The 23842-nt window shown below is 39.9% G+C and overlaps 1 protein-coding gene across 5 annotated transcripts in view; it reads right to left on the bottom strand.

The window, feature by feature from the left end:
* INPP4B (inositol polyphosphate-4-phosphatase type II B) overlaps window positions 1-23842 on the bottom strand; it is a 423416-nt gene that overhangs the window by 89604 nt on the left and 309970 nt on the right. For 3 of the 5 annotated variants that reach the window (XM_068990082.1, XM_068990083.1, XM_068990081.1), the window contains exons 16-17: window positions 2124-2296; window positions 764-887 (exon numbers count right to left, since the gene is read on the bottom strand). The exons of the other annotated variants lie outside the window; for them this stretch is intronic. In XM_068990082.1, the coding sequence (XP_068846183.1) occupies window positions 764-887; window positions 2124-2296 (297 nt within the window). The remainder of the gene's footprint in view (window positions 1-763; window positions 888-2123; window positions 2297-23842) is intronic. 5 annotated transcript variants of the gene reach the window in all.

Genomic DNA, 23842 nt, shown 5'->3' with positions numbered 1-23842 from the left:
CTTGGCCGGACTGACATTTGATTTCTAGAAAATAGAAACGGTTGTGTTGAAGATCACTGACCTAAGCTCATGCTAGCTTCTTTATATTTAATACCCTGAAAAAATAAAGCCTAACGAGGAGGTAATTAAATAAGAATCAGTCCTGTGCAAAAGAAATATAATGTGAGCCACATACATACTTTTAAATATCCTAGAAGTCAGATTTTTAGAGTAAAATTTTAAAGGTGAAATTACCTTTAATACTGTTTTCCTTTAGCCCAATATATCCCAAACAGCATTTCAGCTGTAAATCAATATACAATGATTAATTATTCATTAATTATTAATATAAAACTGTTTTCCACTAGTCTTTGAAGTCTGGTGGGCATGTCGAGGACTTATTGATCTGGCCTAGATATGTTTCAAGGGCTCAATTGCCACACCAACCTATGTATTCAACAGGGCAGTTCTAGACATTAGAGACTTGGGACTTTAAAAATCCAGTCATTGAAACTAGGTTGGCAAAGGCTTTTTATATTTAAAAAGCCAGATGGCTGTTCAGGACTCCACTGTGAAGTAATCTATAATTCCATTTTCAAAACATAATGAGGGTAAAAGCACGGTGACAAGGAGAATGAATATAAAGGACTGAAAGTTATATTCTTTCTCTAATGCTTGATGCAAGAAAGGTTGACCTCTTATTTTTCTGTTTAACTGAAGAATCTATGGATCACATAGCTTTATGAATAGGGATATTATTTTAACATGGACTAAAAATACTCACTGTACGTACTCAGCAGTCCTTCATATTGTACTATCAGTCCCACCGTGTGAAGCTGCTCAAGGAAGCCAGGGTCATACAGACTCGTGTGCAATTTGATGATAAAACCACAAACCAATCCAGCAAGCTAAAAAAAGAAGAAAAACGAAAAGAAAAGCACTGAAGAAATCCCCGGGGTCAGTGAGCTTTAATTTAAAACTATAAGACTTTTGAGACATCACAGACTTCATTAGAAATTTCCAAACAAAATTGGAACTATTTATATACCCATTTTTAAACCATGGATGTCTAAACCCATGCTGTAGGACGGTTTGGGAAAGACAGCACTGTGAAAAGGGAAAGACCAGGCGGTAAAATAAAAAGTCACTTAACACTTCCAAAACTTTCTCAAATATTTTTGCACATGAAGAATAGAGATAATAGTTCTCATTCCACAGAGTCGTTGAAAGAACATAGTGGAGAGATTTGTGTAAGGCAGAGCAAAGTGCCTGACACTTCGCTCCATTTACTACTGGGTCATCCATGAAATCATAGTGAACAAGGGATATTTTGGTTAAATTATTCCCTTTATCTGGATGGTTTACAAAGACAGCCTTCTGTCTCTTTCCCTCCAGGTGTATGTCTGCAAAACTCAATCATGGGTTACAGGCAGGAGGGGAGCGGGAGCACAGCTATTTTGACGGAGGCCAACCTTGTTGCCATGGGCTAGGGTGGGGTGTAGGCAACGGAGGTGGTATGGCCCAACTTTCATCCAAGACTATGGCCTGGCAAACTTCTATATAAACCACAAAAACAAAAAACAAAACAGACTATTATAAGGCCCTGTCCAGGAATTCATGAGGGAGCTGTAGAAATAAGGGATTGCAAACAGATCCCTTTTACCAGTCCTGGCTACTATCTGCACGGCGCATGGTGCAGAGACCCCAGGAATAATATGAGGACAGGACAAGGGACTTTTTCCTTCAAAGACTCTGCGCCCTGTGAAACAATGGACATTTCAGGGACTTGGCCACCTTTTCATAGAAATAAATATTTATGGTCTCACGCATTGTTTCTATTCAGCTAGGTATCTATTATGAATACGAAAAACTGGGTTTCGATACCTTAAGAAGAGGATCCCCTTAAAAAGCAAACTACTAGACTTTCCCAGCAGTCCAATGATTAAGACTCCAAGCTTCCAAGGCAGGGGGCATGGGTTCGATCCCTGGTCAGGGAACCAGGATCCCACAGGCCAGGCGGTATGTATGGCCAAAAAAATAAAATAAAAAGCAGACTATCATAAGCACATCTCTTTCCCCACTGAGGATACTATCTGATAGCCCATCAATGTGCTGGGGGGCTCACAAAAACAAGAGGCACCTACTGCTTGGCTGAAGACGATGTCTCTTCTCAACGTCAGCATCAAACACTGGGGCAGGCTGTAGGCGAGCTCCTGGAGGAGCACGAAGGTCAGGGACTGCTTAGCTCGGTTCACCACTTCTCCCATGCAGTCCTTCAGGGTAAGGATGAGGGGATACAACTGCTCATACCAGTCTTCTGCGGGGTGGACAGAGCATAAGAACAGTGGGATGGATAGATTAAAGAAGGTCTTGGAGGACAGAACCAATTTATTTATTTTCAGTGATGTTCTACACCATACTTAGAAGTTACAAAGATTTCCAATCCCAGTCTCTCCTCTGAACTCCTGATGTCTATAACCAGCCACCCACTGGATCTCTCCACTTGGAAGTATCTCACTCATTTATAGAAGAACTCCTCTCTGCTCATCTCTAATCTGTGCATTGCCTGGATCTTGGTGGATGGTGCCACCAAACTCTTCCCCTGCTGGAAACCTGTTTTCCTGGACTCCTTCTATAGTCTTCACATTTACTGGGTCATAAAATTAGTTCTACCACCATAATAGGGCTTCCCTGTGGCTCAGATGGTAAAGAATCTGCCTGCAATGCGGGAGACCCAGGTTCTATCTCTGGGTCAAGATGTTCCCCCAGAGAAGGGAATGGCTACCGCCTCCAGTATTCTTGCCTGGAGAATTCCATGGACAGAGGAGCCTGGTGAACCACAGTCTAGGCGTTTCAAAGACCCATCAAACATTCATCTGCCTTTTGCCCTCTCCCATCATCAGTTATCCGTTTCTATCCTGCTCTGTAAGTGACCCCTCTTCCTCCAGGCGTATACTTCTCCAATCTTTTCTCAACAGAGTTGCTACATGGATCTTTCTAATCAGTTTGAATTCCATCACTCACTCTTTCATTTCCTTACTATTTTAAAGACACCAAAGCATTGAGAACAAAGTCCCAAAGCATGACAGACCCTGCATTATCTGATCTCTGCCTATGTGTCCAGTCTCATCTCTCAGAACTTTTTCATGTGTAGCCTTGAGTCTCAGGAGAGCTGAACAGACAAATTTCCCCACACCCGTCTGCTCTCTCATCTCAGTGTCTCTGCAAATCCCATCTGCAGTCCTGGAGCATTCTTCCTTTGCTTATCTCCCTGACAAATACTTTATCTTCTCTGCAGACTCAATTCAGGGTTTCTCTCTTCCAGGAAGTCTTCTTGATTTCCCCCCCCAAATCCCCTCCTCATTTACTAAAATTTGGGTCAGGTTCACTTCGTGTTCCTAGCTCCTTGCCCACACTCTTCTGCAAGAAAGTGAACTCACTCAGGGCAAGAAATTTCTGTTTTAATCACTGGATCTCCAGATCACAGCATATCAAACATTCAGTTTTTAATTAAATGAGTAAAGTTGGAATAAATACAACAAAAGCCTTTTAACATACAGGCATGAATGAGAAAATCAAGTTTTTGACAGTATTTGGAATCTGAATAGCTTTTCTTCAAATCAGGATACAAAACTGAAACCATCTGTGCTTTCTGTATGCCTAGAAATTTAACATGTTTCAGTTATATAATTATGACTTTGGCATGTGATATAGAAACAAGTTATATTCTATTTCAGTCTATTTGAAAATCAAATCCTAACAAATGTCAAATATTATAAATTCCAGACTGTGTGCTATTCCATTAATATATAAATTGACAGTGGTATGACCAATACAAATACGATTGAAAAGAAATGAGTGCATGCTGAAAAATTAACTATGAATCAAGATCTGAAGTGATACGATCGTCTCAGTTTACAGAGTGAGTAATGTGAATGGTCAATAATCATTTAAGACCTTGAAAGAGTTATAGGTAGTGAGGAAAAGAATCATAATCATTATTGCACCATATCTACTGTCACTTACTTACTTTATGTTCTATAATAGATTAGATGAAATAAACCAAAATGGTTGAAAGGATAATTAACGGTCCCAACTTAATAAAAAGAGGTGCTCTTGTTAATACTCTATGTAAATGCTTATGTGAAGTTGTAATACAAAATACATTAGGAACATTAGGAGTTGTTATTTTAAAATATTGTAGAATTAAGTGTTATGACAGGAATAAAAAACACTAGAGAAAAGAGAATTCAGTGGAGGCCTATTAAATCTGTAATCATTTAATAAAGGACTCATTTGTGGGCAGCTTAGGAGAAAATATGAACAGTGGTTCAACTGAAATAGGCATCGGGTAGCTATTGATTTTTATGTCATTAATAGACATAAAAGGGCAAATGGAGGTACATTAGACTTATTTTCAGAGTAAAAGACACATCAAGAGACATCAAGAAGAAATACGTGATATTCATACTGTTTTCATATTTACATTGTTTTACCTTTCACTCTTATTATTTGATTACTGTTCTCAATATGAAAATGCAGACACATACACGTGGAAAACAAGTATCTCAATAAATCGACCCAGATGTATATCTTAAAAGATAACTGACTGAAAACCAATTTCCTTTGTGTTTAGGTCTGCAAAAATGAATTTCTACTGAAGAATTCTCCAACACACACAAAAAACCTGTGTGCAGTAGATGGCGCTGCTTTATCAGCCTGAAGAAAAACTACTTGGTACCTTACTCCATTCCGGTAACTGATTTACACTATGGCAACCCACTCCAGTGTTCTTGCCTGGAGAATCCCAGGGATGGGGGAGCCTGGTGGGCTGCTGTCTATGGAGTCACACAGAGTCGGACACGACTGAAGTGACTTAGCAGCAGCAGCAAGCATTTGCAAAGTTCCCAAATAGCAGGTATATGTTGTCTGGGCACCTAGCATCCTATTCTGTGTCAAGTGATCAATAACCTCGCCAAAAGAGTGATACGCTCTTTCTATCAGAAAGTGGAAAACAAACGTATTCCCTTCCCCCTCCCCGCCCGCCACCGCCCCGGGAAGATACTAAGTGACAGCTCAAATTAAACAGAGCTGATGGTTTTTCTTAAAGATCTTTAAAAGAAGAAATCTTCACAGATTTCTTCATCAGCATAATTTTTTTAGTCACTTCTAAACCTATCTTCACTCTAATTTAACCATTTGATTCCTAATCAGAAATGTAATGAGATTAAAAAAGAAAGAGATCCCCCAATCTAGTCCTACTAGAATAAAACTGAGGACCTGGAAAAATAAACACACTGAAATTCTAAGTCTAGAAGTGCTCTTAGGTATTTGTCTGACACTAACCACTTTCCAGTGTCTTTGCTTACTATAATTATATATACTTCTTATGACTAAAATTTAAGGAAAAGGACAATAAAGGAAAACAATGAAGAATAAGAAAATTACAAGTTGGTGAGCAAGGTAGAATGTCTTAAAGATAGCAGTAAGCCTCCTATAAAGAAGTATACATGAGAAAGCTAAAAGTGCATTTTTTTTTTCCTAGAAAAGAAGCAATTTAAGTTTAGCAAATAAAGGTAAATCTCACTGGCAAATGCAAATTGCAATGACTTCAGGTTTTGTTCCCTGTTAATATTCACTCAGTGTAAATCTCAGGTTCTGAAATAAACACAATGATGTGTGACAGGGCAGAGACAGGCTGAAGCAGTCAGTTCATAAAGGGCCTTTTTGCTTCAGTGAGCATTCCAAATCACTCTGAGAAAGGCACAGCAAATGCTTAAGTTTTTTTCCTGAAAAATATTTTTGGGGTACAACAAAAAAAGCAGCAGCTCCTGACAATTCTGAGACCACTGTGACATCATCCCTTCACAGCTTCCTGTCTCTCTATACTTCACAATTTACATGGGGTTTATTTTGTCCTGACGGGAAAGTCATTTTCTGGGATGGATGAAGATGGTGTTCATTCTGCATTTTCTAGATTCAAGTAAGAAATCTTGAAATGAGATTCAGACTTATCTTTAAACAACTAAAAGTGGTGCCTTTTATGTATGAGGGAACCTTCTGAGGCACTCTAAATTATTTATGTCTTCATGTGAGTTGTCTTACATAGGTGTATATTAAATGCAAAATTTCATTAAGCTGTTCACTTAAGAGGTATATACTTTTCAGTATCTGTGTTATAGCTCAATAAAAGGCTTAAAAAAAAAGAATCTTGAAATGCACATATCCACTCTTCTGATTTTAGCTTCCTTATATTTCAACTGAGATTTTTACACACACACATACACATACACACCTATGATAAACCCAGAGACGCCAGGTAGCTAAGGGCTTGCCAACATGTATTCACTGCGCCTACACCTCTCACAGAAGCTAACTGGCCCAGCAGGCACTTAAGTGCCCGCATCATTGATTCTATCCCCTGGGCTCCTTTTAGTGACAGAGGAAAATATGAAGAGAATGTTTTTAGTATCTCTATAAAAACTTGCTGAAACTCCTTAACCCTGAGACCAACAAGCAGAGTCTTTCCTCGGGAAAAGCATAAAATGTGTGTGGCTTAGCTGAGCTTTTCCTGAGCTTTGTGAAGTGTGTTGGAAGTCGTCCAAGCAGAGCCTGTTTCCAGCCCTTGACTTGCTTTTCTAACAGGATTCAAGTGAATTCACTGAAGGATTCAAAGGATGACGGCTGGGCGCCCCCCTCACCTCCTCCACACACCACCTATTTCCTGCACAGGATGTTCACGTCCTCTGAGCTCAGTGGCTCTTATGTTGCTCAGGAGGAAAATAAAAGGGCCAAATTCCAACCGATGGTAGCAGAATATACTGTTTTCTTTCCAATTTCTGAGCCATTTTCTTCTCAGGTGCTCAGTCTCCTTCATTCATTTACAATAATTAACTTCACAGACGCTTGTAGCCAGTATTATTTTTGTTATCACAACTTTTCAGACATTGGGAGAAAAATGAAAAGCTCAAAGCTTGCCTGCCCATTAAACTTTATGCAAAGGGATAGGAGAAATATATGAGCCTGGCTCGTAGGATTTACCTAAGTTCAGAAGATGATGAAATGAGGAGCAGAATAATTAAGGCCTTTAAGGAGGGTGATAAAATTCCCAAGGTTGTAAGAGGAACCCATTCCACAGCTGAAAGGATTTTTAACAGGATGTCCAAACCTCAGGTGGCATGGAACTGGCAGTGGTTTCAAGGTTGGGGGCTGGGAGTGGGTATATCTCTGCCCACAGAGTCAGCGATGGTTTTGAAGGGCCTCTGTTCTATATCAGCGCTTCCCAGTGGCACAATGGGAAAGAATCTGCCTGCCAATGCAGGAGATGCAAGTGACATAGGTTCAATCCCTGGGTCAGGAAGATCCCCTGGAGTAGGAAATGCCAACCCACTCTAGTGTTCTTGCCTGAAAAATTCCATGGACAGGGGAATCTGGTGGGCTCCAGTCCACGGGGACACAGGAGCTAGACGCAGCTGAGAACACGACTGAGAACTGAGAACACTATTGCTCTACAGCGACTCAGAGATGGCCGCCTGTGTGACCTGTGTACCTGTTTTGTGTAGTTTTACAGTGTGAATATTGCTGCTTGGAGGGAATGGTAAGGTTTCCTCTCCAGACACCTTACAGCAGGACTCCTTTGTATAATATACACACACAACTTTGGTCACAGACTCTAGACACCCAGCCATCAGAGGACTCCAAAATCAGCTGAATCCCGGGCTACAGAACCCAGAAATGAAGCTAATCCAGACAACAGATGAGTAATCAGGGAGAGAAGCACCTGCTGAGGCTGAGCTGCCTAGATGACATCCCTGGCCACTAAGAATGCCCTCCTCCAAGTCTTCCTCACTCCATATCCATCTTTATGAATCATCTCCTGGCTCTGGTCCAGGAATTTAAAAAAAAACTATATTCATCTGTCTTTAACAAATGCTAAGCTGTCTTCCTTGTATCAATTTCCCCTTTTTTTCATTGCCCATCACGAGAAATACTGCATCTGTGGAGGACTGGCTACCAGGACCCCTTGATATTCACCCCCAAGGATGCTCATGTGCCTTCTAAGAAATGGTGTAATATTATCATCCCTCATACCCACAGGTTCCACATCTGGTGATTCAACCAACCACAGATGCAGAACCTGCAGACACAGAGGGCCAACTATACACTCATTTGTTAGACAAATAGAACCTCTTCAGTGTGAGGTCCTGGGGTGATACTAATATTAAAACTCATGACCGCTACCCGCAAGGAGCTTAAAATACAGAAGAGAAAGTCTCAAGAGGTGTAAAGTAATGCCTTCCATATAAGGAGGGTATGACAAGTGCTGACAAAGTTGGGACAAAATACATCTAGAGAAGTTAAGGGTTTAGAGGCAAGAGAATGCATCTCTGGCGAAAAGATCCTGTTCAGACATGGTGCTATCGCTTCGTGAACACGTGAAGGGAGAGCTATGCAGAGGGAGGTCAGGGAAGCTGCTTGGTATATAGGGAGTGAACACCAAAATAGTGAGTCTTGGTAGTCACAGTCGGGGAGGGATGTCTGGTTTGATGATGCCGAGTGCTGTAAACAGAAGCCATGAACTAACTTGGAGGAGGTCAGAAGTGGGACTGGGGGGGAGAGGGGATGGAGCTAAGATGACAAAAAGACTTGGAAAAGGCAGGAATAAAGGGGAAGTAAGTACTGAATGACAACCCACGCCAGCATTCTTGCCTGGAGAATCCCATGGACAGAGGAGCCTGGTGGGCTACAGTCCATGGGGTTACAAGAGCTGGACATGACGGAGAGACTAAGCATACACACACGTGAGTTGAGCCTGAAGCCCTGATAAAAAAACAATGGAAAATCAAGTGGACAGTCACCATGGTAGGCACAGGGAACGAAGTAAGTAGAAGTAGGGGGAGAAACAGGAAGATGCAGATTTTAGGTGAGCAGAGAGACAAAAGCTAAGAAACAAGGCCAAATCTAGAAATAATGGGTTTCAGATGCATGCGTGCGTGTTAAGTCGCTTCAGTCGCATCTGACTCTTTGCCACTCTATGGACCGTAGCCCACCAGACTCCTCTGTCCATGGGATTCTCCAGGAAAGAACACTGGAGTGGGTAGTTATTCCCTTCTCCAGGGATCTTCCTGATTCAGGGATCAAACCTGTGTGTCTTATGTATCCTGCACTGGCAGGCGGTTTCTTTGCCACTAGTTCCACCTGGGAAGCCCCTGGGTATCAGGTAGGGCAAGGTTAATGGTAACCCTGGGAGGAAGATTCCATATAAATGCTGTGTCTTCCTTTGTCTCTAGTAGCAGCAGTCTTAAAGGCACCAAGGGTATTCACATAAAGGGCAAAAGATACATCTTCAGATGTAATCATCAGAGCGTCCAGTGAACTATGACCCAAAGTAAGTGACTGATCTTGGTACCTTCCAGATGTATGAGAAATGATTGGACTGCCTGACTCCAGACAAACTGCCAGGGAAGAACAAAGCAACCTTTTCTCACGTCAAGGAAACCTTGTTTGTTTAAATCCTGCCAGTCTGAGAACAATGTCATAAAACCTTCCAGTCTTGCTCTTAGCCAAACAGCAAAGGAAATGCATCAACTGCTACCCTGGTTAAACTTCTCATTTCAGAGCACAAAGTTGAAAGCTTGAAGTAAATTCTGCTAAGACAGTTTCCAGGAACTAAATCCACTAATCAAACAAGCTCTGTATAGGTGGAAGCAAAAAAAAAAACTGAACCAGGGCTTATGCTGGAACAGGAAGAGTCATGTGTTCACATTCCTTGGACTTATTTTGCCTTTTGACCCCTCAAAACTATAATCTCAGGACTCTGATCTACAAACATGCTGAAACTGAAGAATAAGTTCATAGGTTATGAGTCAACAAGCAACCCCAAATCACCAATACATCTACAACAGAGAGCTCTTGTCATTTAAATTTTGTCCACTATCTATGATTGAGAAGAGAGGGGTGGGAGAGTGAATTGATAAAAGCTTGATTAGAACACCAAGAGGACAGAAAATGAAATGCATTTCTATCTTGAAGTGCACTAGGTGAGTGCGTAGTTTCCTAGTTAAGTTCAAGGCCAATGGAATACAGTGCACCCTTAGAAAATTATTTCTACAAATCCATCAGAGTCTAAAGTAAATAGATTCAACTTATAAGTGCTGAGTAAGTAGGCGAGAGGGCCTTGCGTCCCCAGTGGCTCAGCGGGTAAAGAATGGGTTCGATTCCTGGGTCAGGAAGATCTCCTGCAGAAGGAAATGGCAACCCACTCCGGTATTCTTGCTTGGAGAATTCCACAGACAGAGGAGACTGGTGGGCTACAGTCCAAAAGATCACAAAGACTCAGCTATGACTGAGCGACTAAAGTAGGCAAGTAACCAACCATAATAAAAAACAATACTATTTCCCATCCTGTTCTATATTTATATGCCTCACATTTCCCATAAGGGAGATATGAATCTTTTTTTTTTAATTTCTTTTGGTCTATCCCAGATTCTCTGTGGATTCTCTGTATGAGTATCATCAGATATATGAGAATGTGAAATATTTTTTCAATTGTGATTATGAATACGTGGCAACTGTTTCTGCATAAGGTACAATTCCATAGTAAATATTTAAGAGATACCGAAGGGATTGATTTCATGAAGTTATCTCATAATATTGCTAATTTGTATCTGATAAAACCTAACATTTTGTGTAAAGGGTGACCGCAAAAAATGTATCTGTACAGATTTAAGATTAGCGATTCTTTCTCCTGGAAAAAATAGAAGCAGTACAGAATCATGATTCAGGGGACAAGGTACTCAACTTGGACCACCAGGGTCTGAATCCAGGCCTGGCCAATGGACTTGGCATGAAAGTACATGTAACATCAACTTTCTACCTCTTTGTCCATTAAATGGGTAGAACTACTCCTATGAATGTTGCAAGGGTGAAATGATAAAGGCACCATCTTCAAAATAATTTTGGCACATATGGAGCAACTCCAAATTGTTGGCTACTATTTTTGAAAAGATGGGAACAAGCATTAAGTCATTTTGACATATGATCTGATGTCTGTCCACTCACCCACATTTCTCATGCTCTTCTTTTTCTCTTTTTTCTTAAATTGTTTTTTATTGGGGTATAGTTGCTTTACAACATAACATTAGTTTCTGCTAAACAGCAAAGTGTTGTTTGTATATATCCCCTCTTTTTTGGATTTCCTTCCAATTTAGGTCACCACAGAGCATTAAGTAAGAGTTCTCTGAGCTACACAGTTATCTGCTTTATGCACGGTATCAATAATATATCTATAATATAATTCTCCAAGCCAGGCTTCAGCAATACATCAACTGTGAACTTCCAGATGTTCAAGCTCGTTTCAGAAAAGGCAGAGGAACCAGAGATCACATTGCCAACATCTGCTGGATCATGGAAAAAGCAAGAGAGTTCCAGAAAAACATCTATTTCTGCTTTGTGACTATGCCAAAGCCTTTGACTGTGTGGATCACAATAAACTGTGGAAAATTCTGAAAGAGATGGGAATACCAGACCACCTGACCTGCCTCGTGAGAAACCTGTATACAGGTCAGGAAGCAACAGTTAGAACTGGACCTGGAAAACCCGACTGGTTCCAAATAGGAAAAGGAGTACGTCAAGGCTGTGTACTGTCACCCTGCTTATTTAACTTATATGCAGAGTACATCATGAGAAACTCTGGTCTGGAAGAAGCACAAGCTGGAATCAAGATTGCCAGGAGAAATATCAATAACCTCAGATATGTAGATGACACCACCCTTATGGCAGAAAGTGAAGAGGAACTAAAGAGCCTCTTGATGAAAGTGAAAGAGGAGAGTGAAAAAGTCGGCTTAAAGGTCAACATTCAGAAAACGAAGATCATGGCATCACTTCATGGTAAATAGTTGGGGAAACAGTGGAAACATTGCCAGACTTTATTTTTCTGGGCTCCAAAATCACTGCAGATGGTGACTGCAGCCATGAAATCAAAAGACGCTTACTCCTTGGAAGAAAAGTTCTGACCAACCTAGATAGCATATTCAAAAGCAGAGACATTACTTTGCCAACAAAGGTCCGTCTAGTCAAGGCTATGGTTTTTCCAGTGGTCATGTATGGATGTGAGAGTTGGACTGTGAAGAAAGCTGAGCGCCGAAGAATTGATGCTTTTGAACTGTGGTGTTGGAGAAGACTCTTCAGAGTCCCTTGGACTGTAAGGAGATCCAACCAGTCCATTCTGAAGGAGATCAGCCCCGGTGTTCATTGGAAGGATTGATGTTGAAGCTGAAACTCCAATACTTTGTCCAACTGATGCGAAGAACTGACTCATTTGAAAACACCCTGATGCTGGGAAAGATTGAGGGCGGGAGGAGAAGGAGATGACAGAGGATTAGATGGTTGGATGGGATTACTGACTCGATGGACATGGGTTTGGGTGAACTCCGGGAGTTGGTGATGGACGGAGGCCTGGCGTGCTGCGGTTCCTGGGGTCGCAAAGAGTTGGACACGACTGAGTGACTGAACTGAACTGAATATATAATAAAAATATAATATATAATATTATTATATATATGTGTGTATTAACCCCAATTCATCGCACCCCCGCCTTTCCTCCTTGGTTTCCATATGTTTGTTCTCTATGCCTGTCTTCTCTCCTATTTCTGAGGATGAACGATTTGTTCTCTAGCTAAGACCGACTCCTCTAACTGTATACACCAGATCATCCCTACTGTCACTACTGAAAGGCATCACTCAAGCAGTTCCCTCCCCTGCCTCTGACATCATCAATATTTCTTTGTTACTGGATTGTTCCCATTAGGACACATGGCTATCATCCCATCTTTAAAAAATAATCCTTTCTTGACCTTACTTCCCTCTATAGCTTCCACCCTATTGCTCTGCTTCCTTACATGTGGAAAGTCCTCAGAGGCTTGTTCATACATGCTGTCTCCAGTTCCTTTTCTTCTTTTCCCCTTACCCTCCTCCACTGAGGCTTCAATCTCTGTGTATTCTAGTACAGCTACTCTCATCAGCATCATGAGTGTCTTCCACACTGCTAAATCCAAAGTTGCTTCTCAGTCGTCATTTCCCTTACCTACCAGCAGCACTGGGCAGATGGATCCCTCCTTTGTTGAATACCTTCTAACCCTAGATTTCAGGATGTCATACTTGTTAACCTCCTAAGTCACTGGTCACTCCTTATCCAACTTTGATGTTGGCTCCTCTGCTTGTTAACATCAGGTTGTCCCCATTTGTGATCTGTAGGTCATTTCTCTTTTCTCTGAAAACTCAATTTTTTTTTTTTTGGCTGACATTATTCAGTTTCATGGCTTTAAATTACCTGCTAGCAATTCCCAATTTTAGACCATGTATCTGACCCTCTCTCCTGAATTTCAGATTTTCATATCTAACTGCATACTTGATATTTCCATGGTAAACTTGAGATACTCGAAGAGAACATGTCCCTATTCCTGACTACAAAACTTGTTCTTTCCAGAGTCCTTGCCAGCTAGTCCACAGCCACCCCATCCTTCAGCTCTTTCCTGACTTCTCCCTTCTCTCATTTTCCCATCCAAACCATCAGAAAACTCTGTTGGCACCACTTTCAAAGTAAGTACAGAACCCAGCTACTTTTCATCATGTCCAGGCTACTTTTCTTAGTCCAGGCTACTACCATCATGTCTCAATTAGAGAATTATATTAGCTTTCTAACTAGCCTATACCTGGTTCTATCCTTATCTACAGTCTAGTTGAAACGTAACAGCCTGGGTGTTAAAATCTGTCAAGTCAGGTTAGTCCTCTGTTCAAAATCCTCCAACTGCTTCTGGATTTTCTCAGAGTAATAGTCAAAGTCAATACAAAGGCTTTAAATTATTTAAACTCATCTTCTACTTTCTCCCCTTCACTTTTCATATTCAAACCAAATGAGCTGCTTTGCTGTTGTCTGATTGTGGAAAGCACATATGCCTCAAGGCTTTTGCATTAGCTGTTTTCAATACCCAATATATCCTTACCCTAGGTATCCATATGGCTCATTCCCTTACCTCCTTGTGTCTTTGTTCGAACATCAACTTTTCAATGAAGCTTGCTCTTAAATGTCAGTATTCTGAAACCCTTTTACTTCGCTCTGTATTTTTCCACATAATGTCACTTTTAACATATTAGGCAATGTCTTTCTTTCTTATGGTATATTTTATGTCGGGAGACATTTAAAGAATATAAAATCCAGGAGGTCAGGTGTTTTGTCCATTTTGTTCGTTACTATATCCTGGTGTCTGGAATAGTGCCTGACATGGAGTAGATGCTCAACCAAAATATGCTGAATGATTGAAAAGAAAGAAAAAAAATTCACAAATAATGTGGCACCTTATTATCATAGAACTTCGGAACTGGAAGAGATCTTAAAAACTACAGATGATCTTTATTTTACCAATGAAGAAAATGAGGCCCAGAGAATTTAAGTGACTTGCCAAAGGTCATGTAGCCAAATAAATAAATTGTGGACTTGGCAAGTACAATATCTTGGTTCTGAGTCAAGTGCTATTTTGTTATATCATAAGTCACTGCACAGTTTTTAAGGGAAATAACATTAGTTTTCTGAGAAAACTGAATGTTCAAAATGTTAAAATGTACCATTATAATTAGAATTCTAAGTTTATAATATGTTATCTTTTTAATTTTTACCAAATATTTTTAAAACTTGTAAGTGTACTTTACAAGTTGTTTTGCTTGCTGGCCTGAGTTTTAAAGCCCCTCATTCATTGATTTTTTTCTTCCCAATGAAATTCTAAATATTCACGTGCAGAAATTCATTGAATCCAGGAGTATTAATATATAAACCTGTTGTTGAAAATGATGCTCTGCACTTGCATATTTATACTTTACAAAGTAAAATAGACTCGTTACACATTATAAAACCACTGAAATAATTCTCATGTTAAGCACAAGTTCTGAGGCTATGAAGATTTTCAGGCATGTATACATAAATACTATAGTAGGAAACGGCAACCCACTGCAATATTCTTGCCTGGGAAATCGCATGGGCAGAGGAGCCTGGCGGGCTACAATCCATGGGGTTGCAAAGAGTCAGACATGACTGAGCACAGCACAGCAGCAGCATGAATATGCACATACAGTGAAGACAGTCACCCAGAAACACTGAGAAAACTAAGCATTTCTTGTCTCGTAGCAGTGCAGATCAGGGTGATTCAGCCTTTACTCCACAGTGTTGGCCTCTGAATTATGTTAGGCTCTGGAGATTCAGAGGAAAAAAAAATACTTGGCATATTCCCTCATAGAGCCAAGTCTAGTAGGGGAGATAACATTTAAAATAGTGTTTCCAATAAATCAGAAATACAGAGGCTGCAAACCAGTGGCCCAGGAACAGCTTCATTTGACCCTCAAATGTATTTTATTTGGCCTTCCTCCTATTATAATGATAAAAAAAAAAAAACACCCTATCATCAACTTTAAAAAATTGGGATATTTTATACAAAAATTCAGATTCACTTGATAAATCAGCAGCTATGGTAACTTTAGATCCACGTTCCCATATGGGAATGAATGATTGGCCGGAGCTGGAGTGGTGGCCCTCTTTTGCAGGAATATATTCTTCCTAGTTTGTTCCAGTGTCCATCAGTTTCAGCTGGCTCATTCAGGTGAACTTGATCATTATCACGCATGATGTCTGTGGGACTATGTACCTGCAATCCTTGTAGAAAGCATGATTCTATAACTTGCAGAATTCAATAAAAATATAAAATTGTGAGATTGCTGCTTAAAAAGCAGTAAGCAAGCTTTTGTCTTTCTTCCTCATTAGTATTTCTCTGAGCTGTCATGGTGATTTCCATTTACTCTTTTGTGTCACAGTCCTTTGGGCATGGTGATTGCCTGTGTGCAGATCTTCAAAGGCACCTAGCCTGAGTCTGCCTCTCCAGCACTTGCACCCAGGCCCCTTGGTAGGTATGGGTGGGAATGGGAAATGGTCACTGGGCCGGGATAAGGACGGGGAAGCTGGGCAGGCACTGGAGAACCAGGGGGGCAGAACTAGAGATGAAGTAAGTCTCCATGTCCCAGACACAGCCTTCTCCACACGACTGGACTTTATTCACAACAACACAGCTAACATTATTAAAAAGGCGTGATGACCACAAAGCTTAAACCCATGGCACAGGCCCTGCTGAGAGGAATCTGTGCACTTGCCCTGCTCCCATGCTTGCAATGCCAGCTGTTGCCTGAAAGATCAGAAAAGACGCCTCAGCGGATACAAAGTTTGAGCCTGTGGATGGTAGAGATGGGCAATCCTCTGAACGCCCCGCACTGAAAAGCATAAGATGAGACCTCAGAAGAGTCCAGGGTGACTGGATACGAAAGGATGAAGCAGGATGAGATGAAGAAGGTGACGGAGCACCACGGACAGACAGGTGGGAGTCTGGGAGTAGAGGGCCTTGTAAGATGGGCAGAAACATAGCAACAAGTGGAGCATTAGCTATGACCGCCTGGAAACCCATTAATCAAATATTAATGGCAAACATAAAAGTAAACTCACATGCCAGACTGCTCTTAAAATTTTATACTTATGGCTGATTCATGTTGTATGGCAGAAACAAACACAGCATTGTAAAAGAATCATCCTCCAATTAAAAAAAAATTATTAAAGGTAAAAAATTATTAAAGGTAAAAAGTTAAGCATTCCTTTTCACCAGTTATTCTGCACACCCAATTCTTTTCAACAAATTCAATCAGGAATCACTCTGCCTGGATGGGAATCCTTGCTCGGATATCTACCAGCTCTGTGATCTTAGAAGCAGTGCTCAACTTTATCATCTATAAAATGGGAATAAAAACAATATCTCCTGTAAGTTTGTTGCAAGATTGAAGGGAGGGATGGATAGAAAGTTTAGCAAAGTATATGTCATATAAATGTTAGTGCAGTCAGTTTTAACTATTAAAGTGATTATTTCCTCTCTTTGGCTACCTTTGTTTAGCATCCAAGTTGCATTTGATTTTCATCCATTGGTGCTTCCAACTCCTCAGCTGAAGGCAGTTTCCATGCCCCAAGGCTCAGCAAGACAGATTTTGCTCATCTTTTTCTATTCTTTCTCTTTTCATTTTCTCCAGTTTCATCTATCTATCTGCTGATGACTCCCAAATGTATATTTCCTCTTCTATGTTCTTTATCTTGCAGAAGCAGGCTTTGAAAAATCTCTGTCTTCTTTCAAATACAATTGTTTATTCACCAGACGTCAAGAACAGGGTAGTGACCGAATGTGTTTCTAGATATAGTGCCTGGTATAGGATAGATGTTCAAATAATATCTGTTGAATGAATGAAGGGATCTTCCACTTTGTTTTCAACTAACATGTATTTGGTGTGTCTCTTCCATGAGGCTTAATGTCATGAACTATTTTAGATATAGTAGTGTCAACTGATTAATTATTCTAGTCATTAATTATTTCCAGTGTATTAGGAAGATAGTTACTATGGCCAACCAAAGATATAAGATAAAACATGGGAGATTTGCTTAAAACAAACAAACAAAAAGCCTTGGAAAGTGAAGTTGCTCAGTCGTGTCCAACTCTTTGCGACTTCATGGACTATAGCCTACCAGGCTCCTCTGTCCATGGGATTTTCCAGGCAAGAATGCTGGCGTGGGTTGTCATTTCCTTCTCCAGCGGATCTTCCCGACCCAGGGATCGAACCCAGGTCTCCAGCATTGTAGACAGATGCTTCTACTGTCTGAGCCATTTGTCCCTATTTGGAGGATGGAGCGCCTTTTTCAGATGACTTATCTTTGGCATTAGCAAGCTATGGATTATAAATGAAAATAAATTATTGAAATAAACTAAGTTCTTGGTAGTTATCAGACAATTTTGTTTCAGACAACTTTGTTAACTGGAGGCAGCCGGAAATACAGTAAAAGACGTGGGAGGAAAAGTGAATTCTCAGGTCCCATAAGGAGTGTGTCTGAAAGTTAAAGGAAAATTATGACTTGGGAAAGGACATGAAACTAACCACTAGTAAGTGAACTAAGTCTGTGATGTGCCTGATGTTTATCACATTTGTATGAAGAAAAAGTGATGACTTGAAGGCAAACTGGGCTCATTAGGAAAACTATGTCAGGGGAACTTCATCTCCTTTTTGGCAGAACTTATAGCTGGGTAGATGAGGAAAAAAAAAATATTCAATGACATAGGGTATTATTGGCCATTCACAGGGCACTTCATGATACCCTTGTGCAAGACAGAGATATACAGGCCATGCAATGACATGAATGGATCAAGGTATAGCTGGATGAACACATGTTCCCAGAGTAGAGATTAACTAGTGTATTTCAATGCATGCAATTCTTTTTTGTAATGTGCCTCAAGGATCTATATTTATCTCCACTTTCTCATCATTTTAATCTGTTGCTTCTGTGAGTAGATAGGAAATGTTTACAATATGTGAATAAAATAAACCTTAGTAGGGCAGTTCAGTTCAGTTCAGTTCAGTCGCTCAGTCATGTCCAACTCTTTGCGACCCCATGAATCGCAGCACACGAGGCCGCCCTGTCCATCACCATCTCCCAGAGTTCACTCAGACTCACGTCCATCGAGTCCGTGATGCCATCAGCCATCTCATCCTCGGTCGTCCCCTTCTTCTCTGGCCCCCAATCCCTCCCAGCATCAGAGTCTTCTCCAATGAGTCAATTCTTCGCATGAGGTGGCCAAAGTACTGGAACTTCAGCTTTAGCATCATTCCTTCCAAAGAAATCCCAGGGTTGATCTCCTTCAGAATGGACAGTAGGGCAGTAGGCATATGGTTTTTCCAGTACTCATGTATGGATGTGAGAGTTGGACTGTGAAGAAAGCTGAGTGACAAAGAATTGATGCTTTTGAACTGTGGTGTTAGAGAAGACTCTTGAGAGTCCCTTGGACTGCAAGGAGATCCAACCAGTCCATTCTAAGGGAGATCAGTCCTGGGTGTTCTTTGGAAGGACTGATGCTAAAGCTGAAACTCCAGTACTTTGACCACCTCATGCGAAGAGTTGACTCATTGGAACAGACCCTGATGCTGGGAGGGATTGGGGGCAGGAGGAGAAGGGGATGACAGAGGATGAGATGGCTGGATGGCATCACCGACTAGATGGACGTGAGTTTGAATGAATTCCGGGAGTTGGTGATGGACAGGGAGGCTTGGCGTGCTGCGGTTGATGGGGTCGAAAGAGTCAGACACGGCTGAGGGATTGAACTGAACTGAACTGAGGCATGATGGATGAAAGAAACAGGTATTTTTCAGCGTGTACTCAAAAGTGTATTATATTACAGTCATGGGTTTAGATATCAATCTCTTCGGTAGAATTGAGACAGATCGGGTCTTAATCTTCTTGTGCCCCTGATATTTCAAAATGTCCAGTTCAGAGTGATGCTTAAATATTACTTGAATTTTGAGAAGCCTGAGGGGTAAGTCCAATTTAGCAAGGTTTATGGATTTCAATGGAGTTATTAGTGAAAGTGAAAATTGTTCAGTCATGTCCAGCTCTTTGTGACTCCATGGACTGTACAGTCCAGACAATTCTCTAGGCCAGAATACTGGAGTGGGTAGCCTTTCCCTTCTCCAGGGGACTTTCCCAACCCAGGGATCGAACCTAGGTCTCCCGCATTGCTGGTGGATTCTTTACCAGCTGAGCTGCAAGGGAAGAGCCAATAAAAACTTAAATATCATCAATAGAATAGTACGTAAAAGTAGGGAGGCAGTCCTGTGTTACACTGTACTTTATGCTACACCGTTGAAAAGCAAAAAGGGAAAGTGTTAGTCACTCGATCATGTCTCTTTGCGACCCCATGGACTGTAGCCCACCAGGCTCCTCTGTCTATGGAATTCTCCAGGCAAGAATACTGGAGAGTGTTGCCATTTCCTTCTCCAAAGGATCTTCCAAACCCAGGGATCAAACCCAGGTCTCCTGCATTGCAGGCAAACTCGTTACCAACTGAGCCACCTGCTTATAAGGATGTTTAAATGTACAAAAATAAGAGGACAATCTTGTTTGTTAAGAAAAAATATGAAGATACATCAGCATGAGAGTTTGGAACGGTTATTCTATTACTTGTTCAAAGAATGTACAGAAAGATTTTCTTCTCTCAGCACTCTCTGCAGGAATCCTGAAAAGAAATTTATGAAGTAAGATATAGTACAAAATTCTAGACCTAAAATAAAAAACCTCCAAAACTACAGGTTTAAAACATTATTAAACTGATACACTGTAAAGAGAAAAATCTACCAGTTGAAAAGAGAAACATCTGCAGTTATAGAGGAACATTTAAAAATGAATAAATGTAGCACCAATTCAGAAGACCATCTGTTTAACCAACAAAGAAACATGAATTATGATTATACTGTAAAAATATAAGATGATGGTAAAGAAAGAAAAGTGGACTATCATAAGGTTAATTATGAGATTTCAAAACATATCCCAATATAAAACACAACAGTCAAAAGCACATGAACAAAATTTGATTAAATTGATTGATTAGTTGATCAGAAATTGACAATTATTTTGTTGAATAAAATATCTGCAGAACTGAATTATAAGGAAAAAACTACTCTAATGTTAGGAAAACAATCACTCATAGATGATGTGGCAAGAAATGCCTATCAGTATTTAGCACATCACACATAACAATAAACTCTAGATGACTCAAATCACTCACTAAATCAATTTATTAATTAACTGTAAAATGAAAACAATGTAATGACTTTTCCGCCACAGCTATGGACTGAGGATAAATGCGGTGTTATTGAAGACATGGATTTCGTTGTCAAAAGTATTATTTTGAAATACAGTATTAAGTTACATAATGTGCACACGCATGCATGTTCAGTCATGTCTGACTCTTTTCATCCCCGTGGACTGTAGCCCACCAGGCTCCTCTGTCAGTGAAATTTTCCAGATAAGAACACTGGAGCGGGCTGCCATTTCCTACTCCAGGGGAATCTTCCTGATTCAGAGATCAAACCCGCATCTCTTGAGTCTCCTGCACTGGCAGGCGGATTCTTTACCGCTGCACCATAATATCAAGACACAAATAATGAGAAACTACAATATGATAATTTTTGTCCAAAATGGCATGAAATCACTGAAAATTTCTAAGGCTGGTAAGATAAAAGAGTGCTTCTAGGTACTGTGATTCAGAGTACCTATTGTTACAAAGAACCATTAAAACACCCCCACCCAACTAAATGTTGGTTTCTAAATGCTATTCTCCAAAAAAGAAACCAGAGTTCCTTGGAAAATAGCTGAACCACAAGCTGGGGCAAATACAGATGAACCTAGAGCAAGTTTTTTTTTATGAAACCAGAGAATAAGAGAGTGGATAAAATGTAAAAGTAAGAAAGTGAGAAACTAAATACATAGTCTATGGCAAGAGAAGCTACCAAAAGGCCACCAAGAGCTCCTAATAGCTAGCCCTTGAACAATTTGAGTCCCAAATAAATAATAACATAAGAGGCATATAAACCAAAGGATAAAATACGTATTCATGAGTCCACACTGATATAGAGTCATTGTATAAATAAATACATGGGAGAGAAGGAGTAAGTCTTTCTTATAAAATAATTCCACTTACAGGACAATTTCTGAGATGTAGTTTAAGGTTTTCATGTTCAAAGATGCTTACATGTTAAATGCAGCATTATAATATTAATCAAATACCTAAAAGAGTGGTTTCTCTTTTGATGAAATAGTTTATCATCATTGTCATCTCATTATTTCCAGACAATGTTTGTGAGGAAATACTCATAATATAATGACATGCAGTATATCAAGATGTACATCTATATTTACACTGTGTACAGCACTTTGGTTACAGTGTATGTGTGTGTGTAAACATATATTCAAAATGTGTGGCTAACAGAAATAAAATGAAAATTGTGCATAATCCTATTTCTTTTTCTTCTCAAATGTTTAAAATGATTTTTTTCTAATAAAATTTTGAAATGCAGTTAAATTGAGAACATGTCATTAGTGAATGTATATCTCAAGATGGTTTTAGAAAAGGCAGAGGAACCAGAGATCAAATTGCTAACATCCGCTGGATCATCAAAAAAGCAAGAGAGTTCCAGAAATCATCTATTTCTGCTTTATTGACTATGCCAAAGCCTTTGACTGTGTGGATCACAATAAACTGTGGAAAATTCTGAAAGAGATGGGAATACAAGACCACCTGAACTGCCTCTTGAGAAACCTGTACACAGGTCAGGAAGCAACAGTTAGAACTGGACATGGAACAACAGACTGGTTCCAAATAGGAAAAGGAGTACATCAAGGCTGTATATTGTTACCCTGCTTATTTAACTTACATGCAGAGCATCATGAGAAATGCTGGTCTGGAAGAAGCACAAGCTGGAATCAAGATTGCCAGGAGAAATATCAATAACGTCAGATATGCAGATGACACCACCCTTATGGCAGAAAGTGAAGAACTAAAGAGCCTCTTGATGAAAGTGAAAGAGGAGAGTGAAAAAGCTGGCTTAAAGCTCAACATTTAAAAAACTAAGATCATGGCATCTGGTCCCATCACTTCATGGCAAATAATTGGGGAAACAGTGGAAACAGTGACTGACTTTATTTTGGGGGGCTCCAATATCACTGCAGACGGTGACTGCAGCCATGAAATTAAAAGATGTTTACTCCTTGGAAGGAAAGTTATGACCAACCTAGACAGCATATTAAAAAGCAGACATTACTTTGTCAGCAAAGGTCTGTCTAGTCAAGGCAATAGTTTTTCTAGTAGTCATGTATGGATATGAGAGTTGGACTATAAAGAAAGCTGAGTACCGAAGAATTGATGCTTTTGAACTGTGGTGTTGGAGAAGACTCTTGAGAGTCCCTTGGACTGCAAGGAGATCCAACCAGTCCATCCTAAAGGAGATCAGTCCTGGGTCTTCATTGGAAGAACTGATGTTGAAGCTGAAACTCCAGTACTTTGGCCACCTGATGCGAAGAGCTGACTCACTGGAAAAGACTCTGATGCTGAGAAAGATTGAAGGCAGGAGGAGAAGGGGACGACAGAGGATGAGATGGCTGGATGGCATCACTGACTCAATGGACATGAGTTTGGGTGGACCCCGGGAGTTGGTTATGGACAAGGGAGGCCTGGCATGTTGCGGTTCACGGGGTGGCAAAGAGCTGGACATAACTGAGCAACTGAACTGAACTGACCCCAGGTATCTTTTTTCTGAAATAGTTAAGGGGACAGTATGTGTAAACTGCAAGTTTAGCTTGTTTGCTTTATAGTTCGGAAAGCCATTATTAATTTCTCTGTTGCACTGTTTAATGTGATGAAGTTCAGGGTAGAAACTAAAACTGCATTTTTCCTAAATTAAGAGGAAGATTAAAATAAATTAATAATAATTTTTTTATTATTTAATAAAAATAAATTTTACTTAAATAACAATCCCACCTAAATATGCAATAACATCCATCACATATTTTATATATTTTAAGTATACTCAAGCACACATTCATTTGTAATACATCACATTTATATTTGTTAGTCATCTCTTTAATGAACCAATATCTTTATCAAAACATTCTATTGTGCATTCTATGCACAATCATCCAACACATAAAATGTTAACAGCTTTAACTTTAGAATTATTTGATAATACTATATTATCTAATACTAAGTAATACATTATCCAGTACTAAATAACTTTCAGACCAAAGTATGTATTTCATTTTATAAATTTAAACAGTGTCTTATCTCCTAAAAAACATTTATAACTCAAAAAATGAATTAAATAAACATGCAAAATATGATATTAATAAAATTAATAAATAATGGAATAAATTATAGGACACTGTGTTATAATTCGACTCCAACCATCCACA

The sequence above is a fragment of the Capricornis sumatraensis genome, chromosome 17, assembly GCF_032405125.1.
Source record: "Capricornis sumatraensis isolate serow.1 chromosome 17, serow.2, whole genome shotgun sequence".
NCBI lineage: Eukaryota > Metazoa > Chordata > Mammalia > Artiodactyla > Bovidae > Capricornis > Capricornis sumatraensis.
The sequence above is the reverse complement of the archived record's forward strand: the minus strand, read 5'-3'. Positions and strand labels throughout refer to the sequence as shown.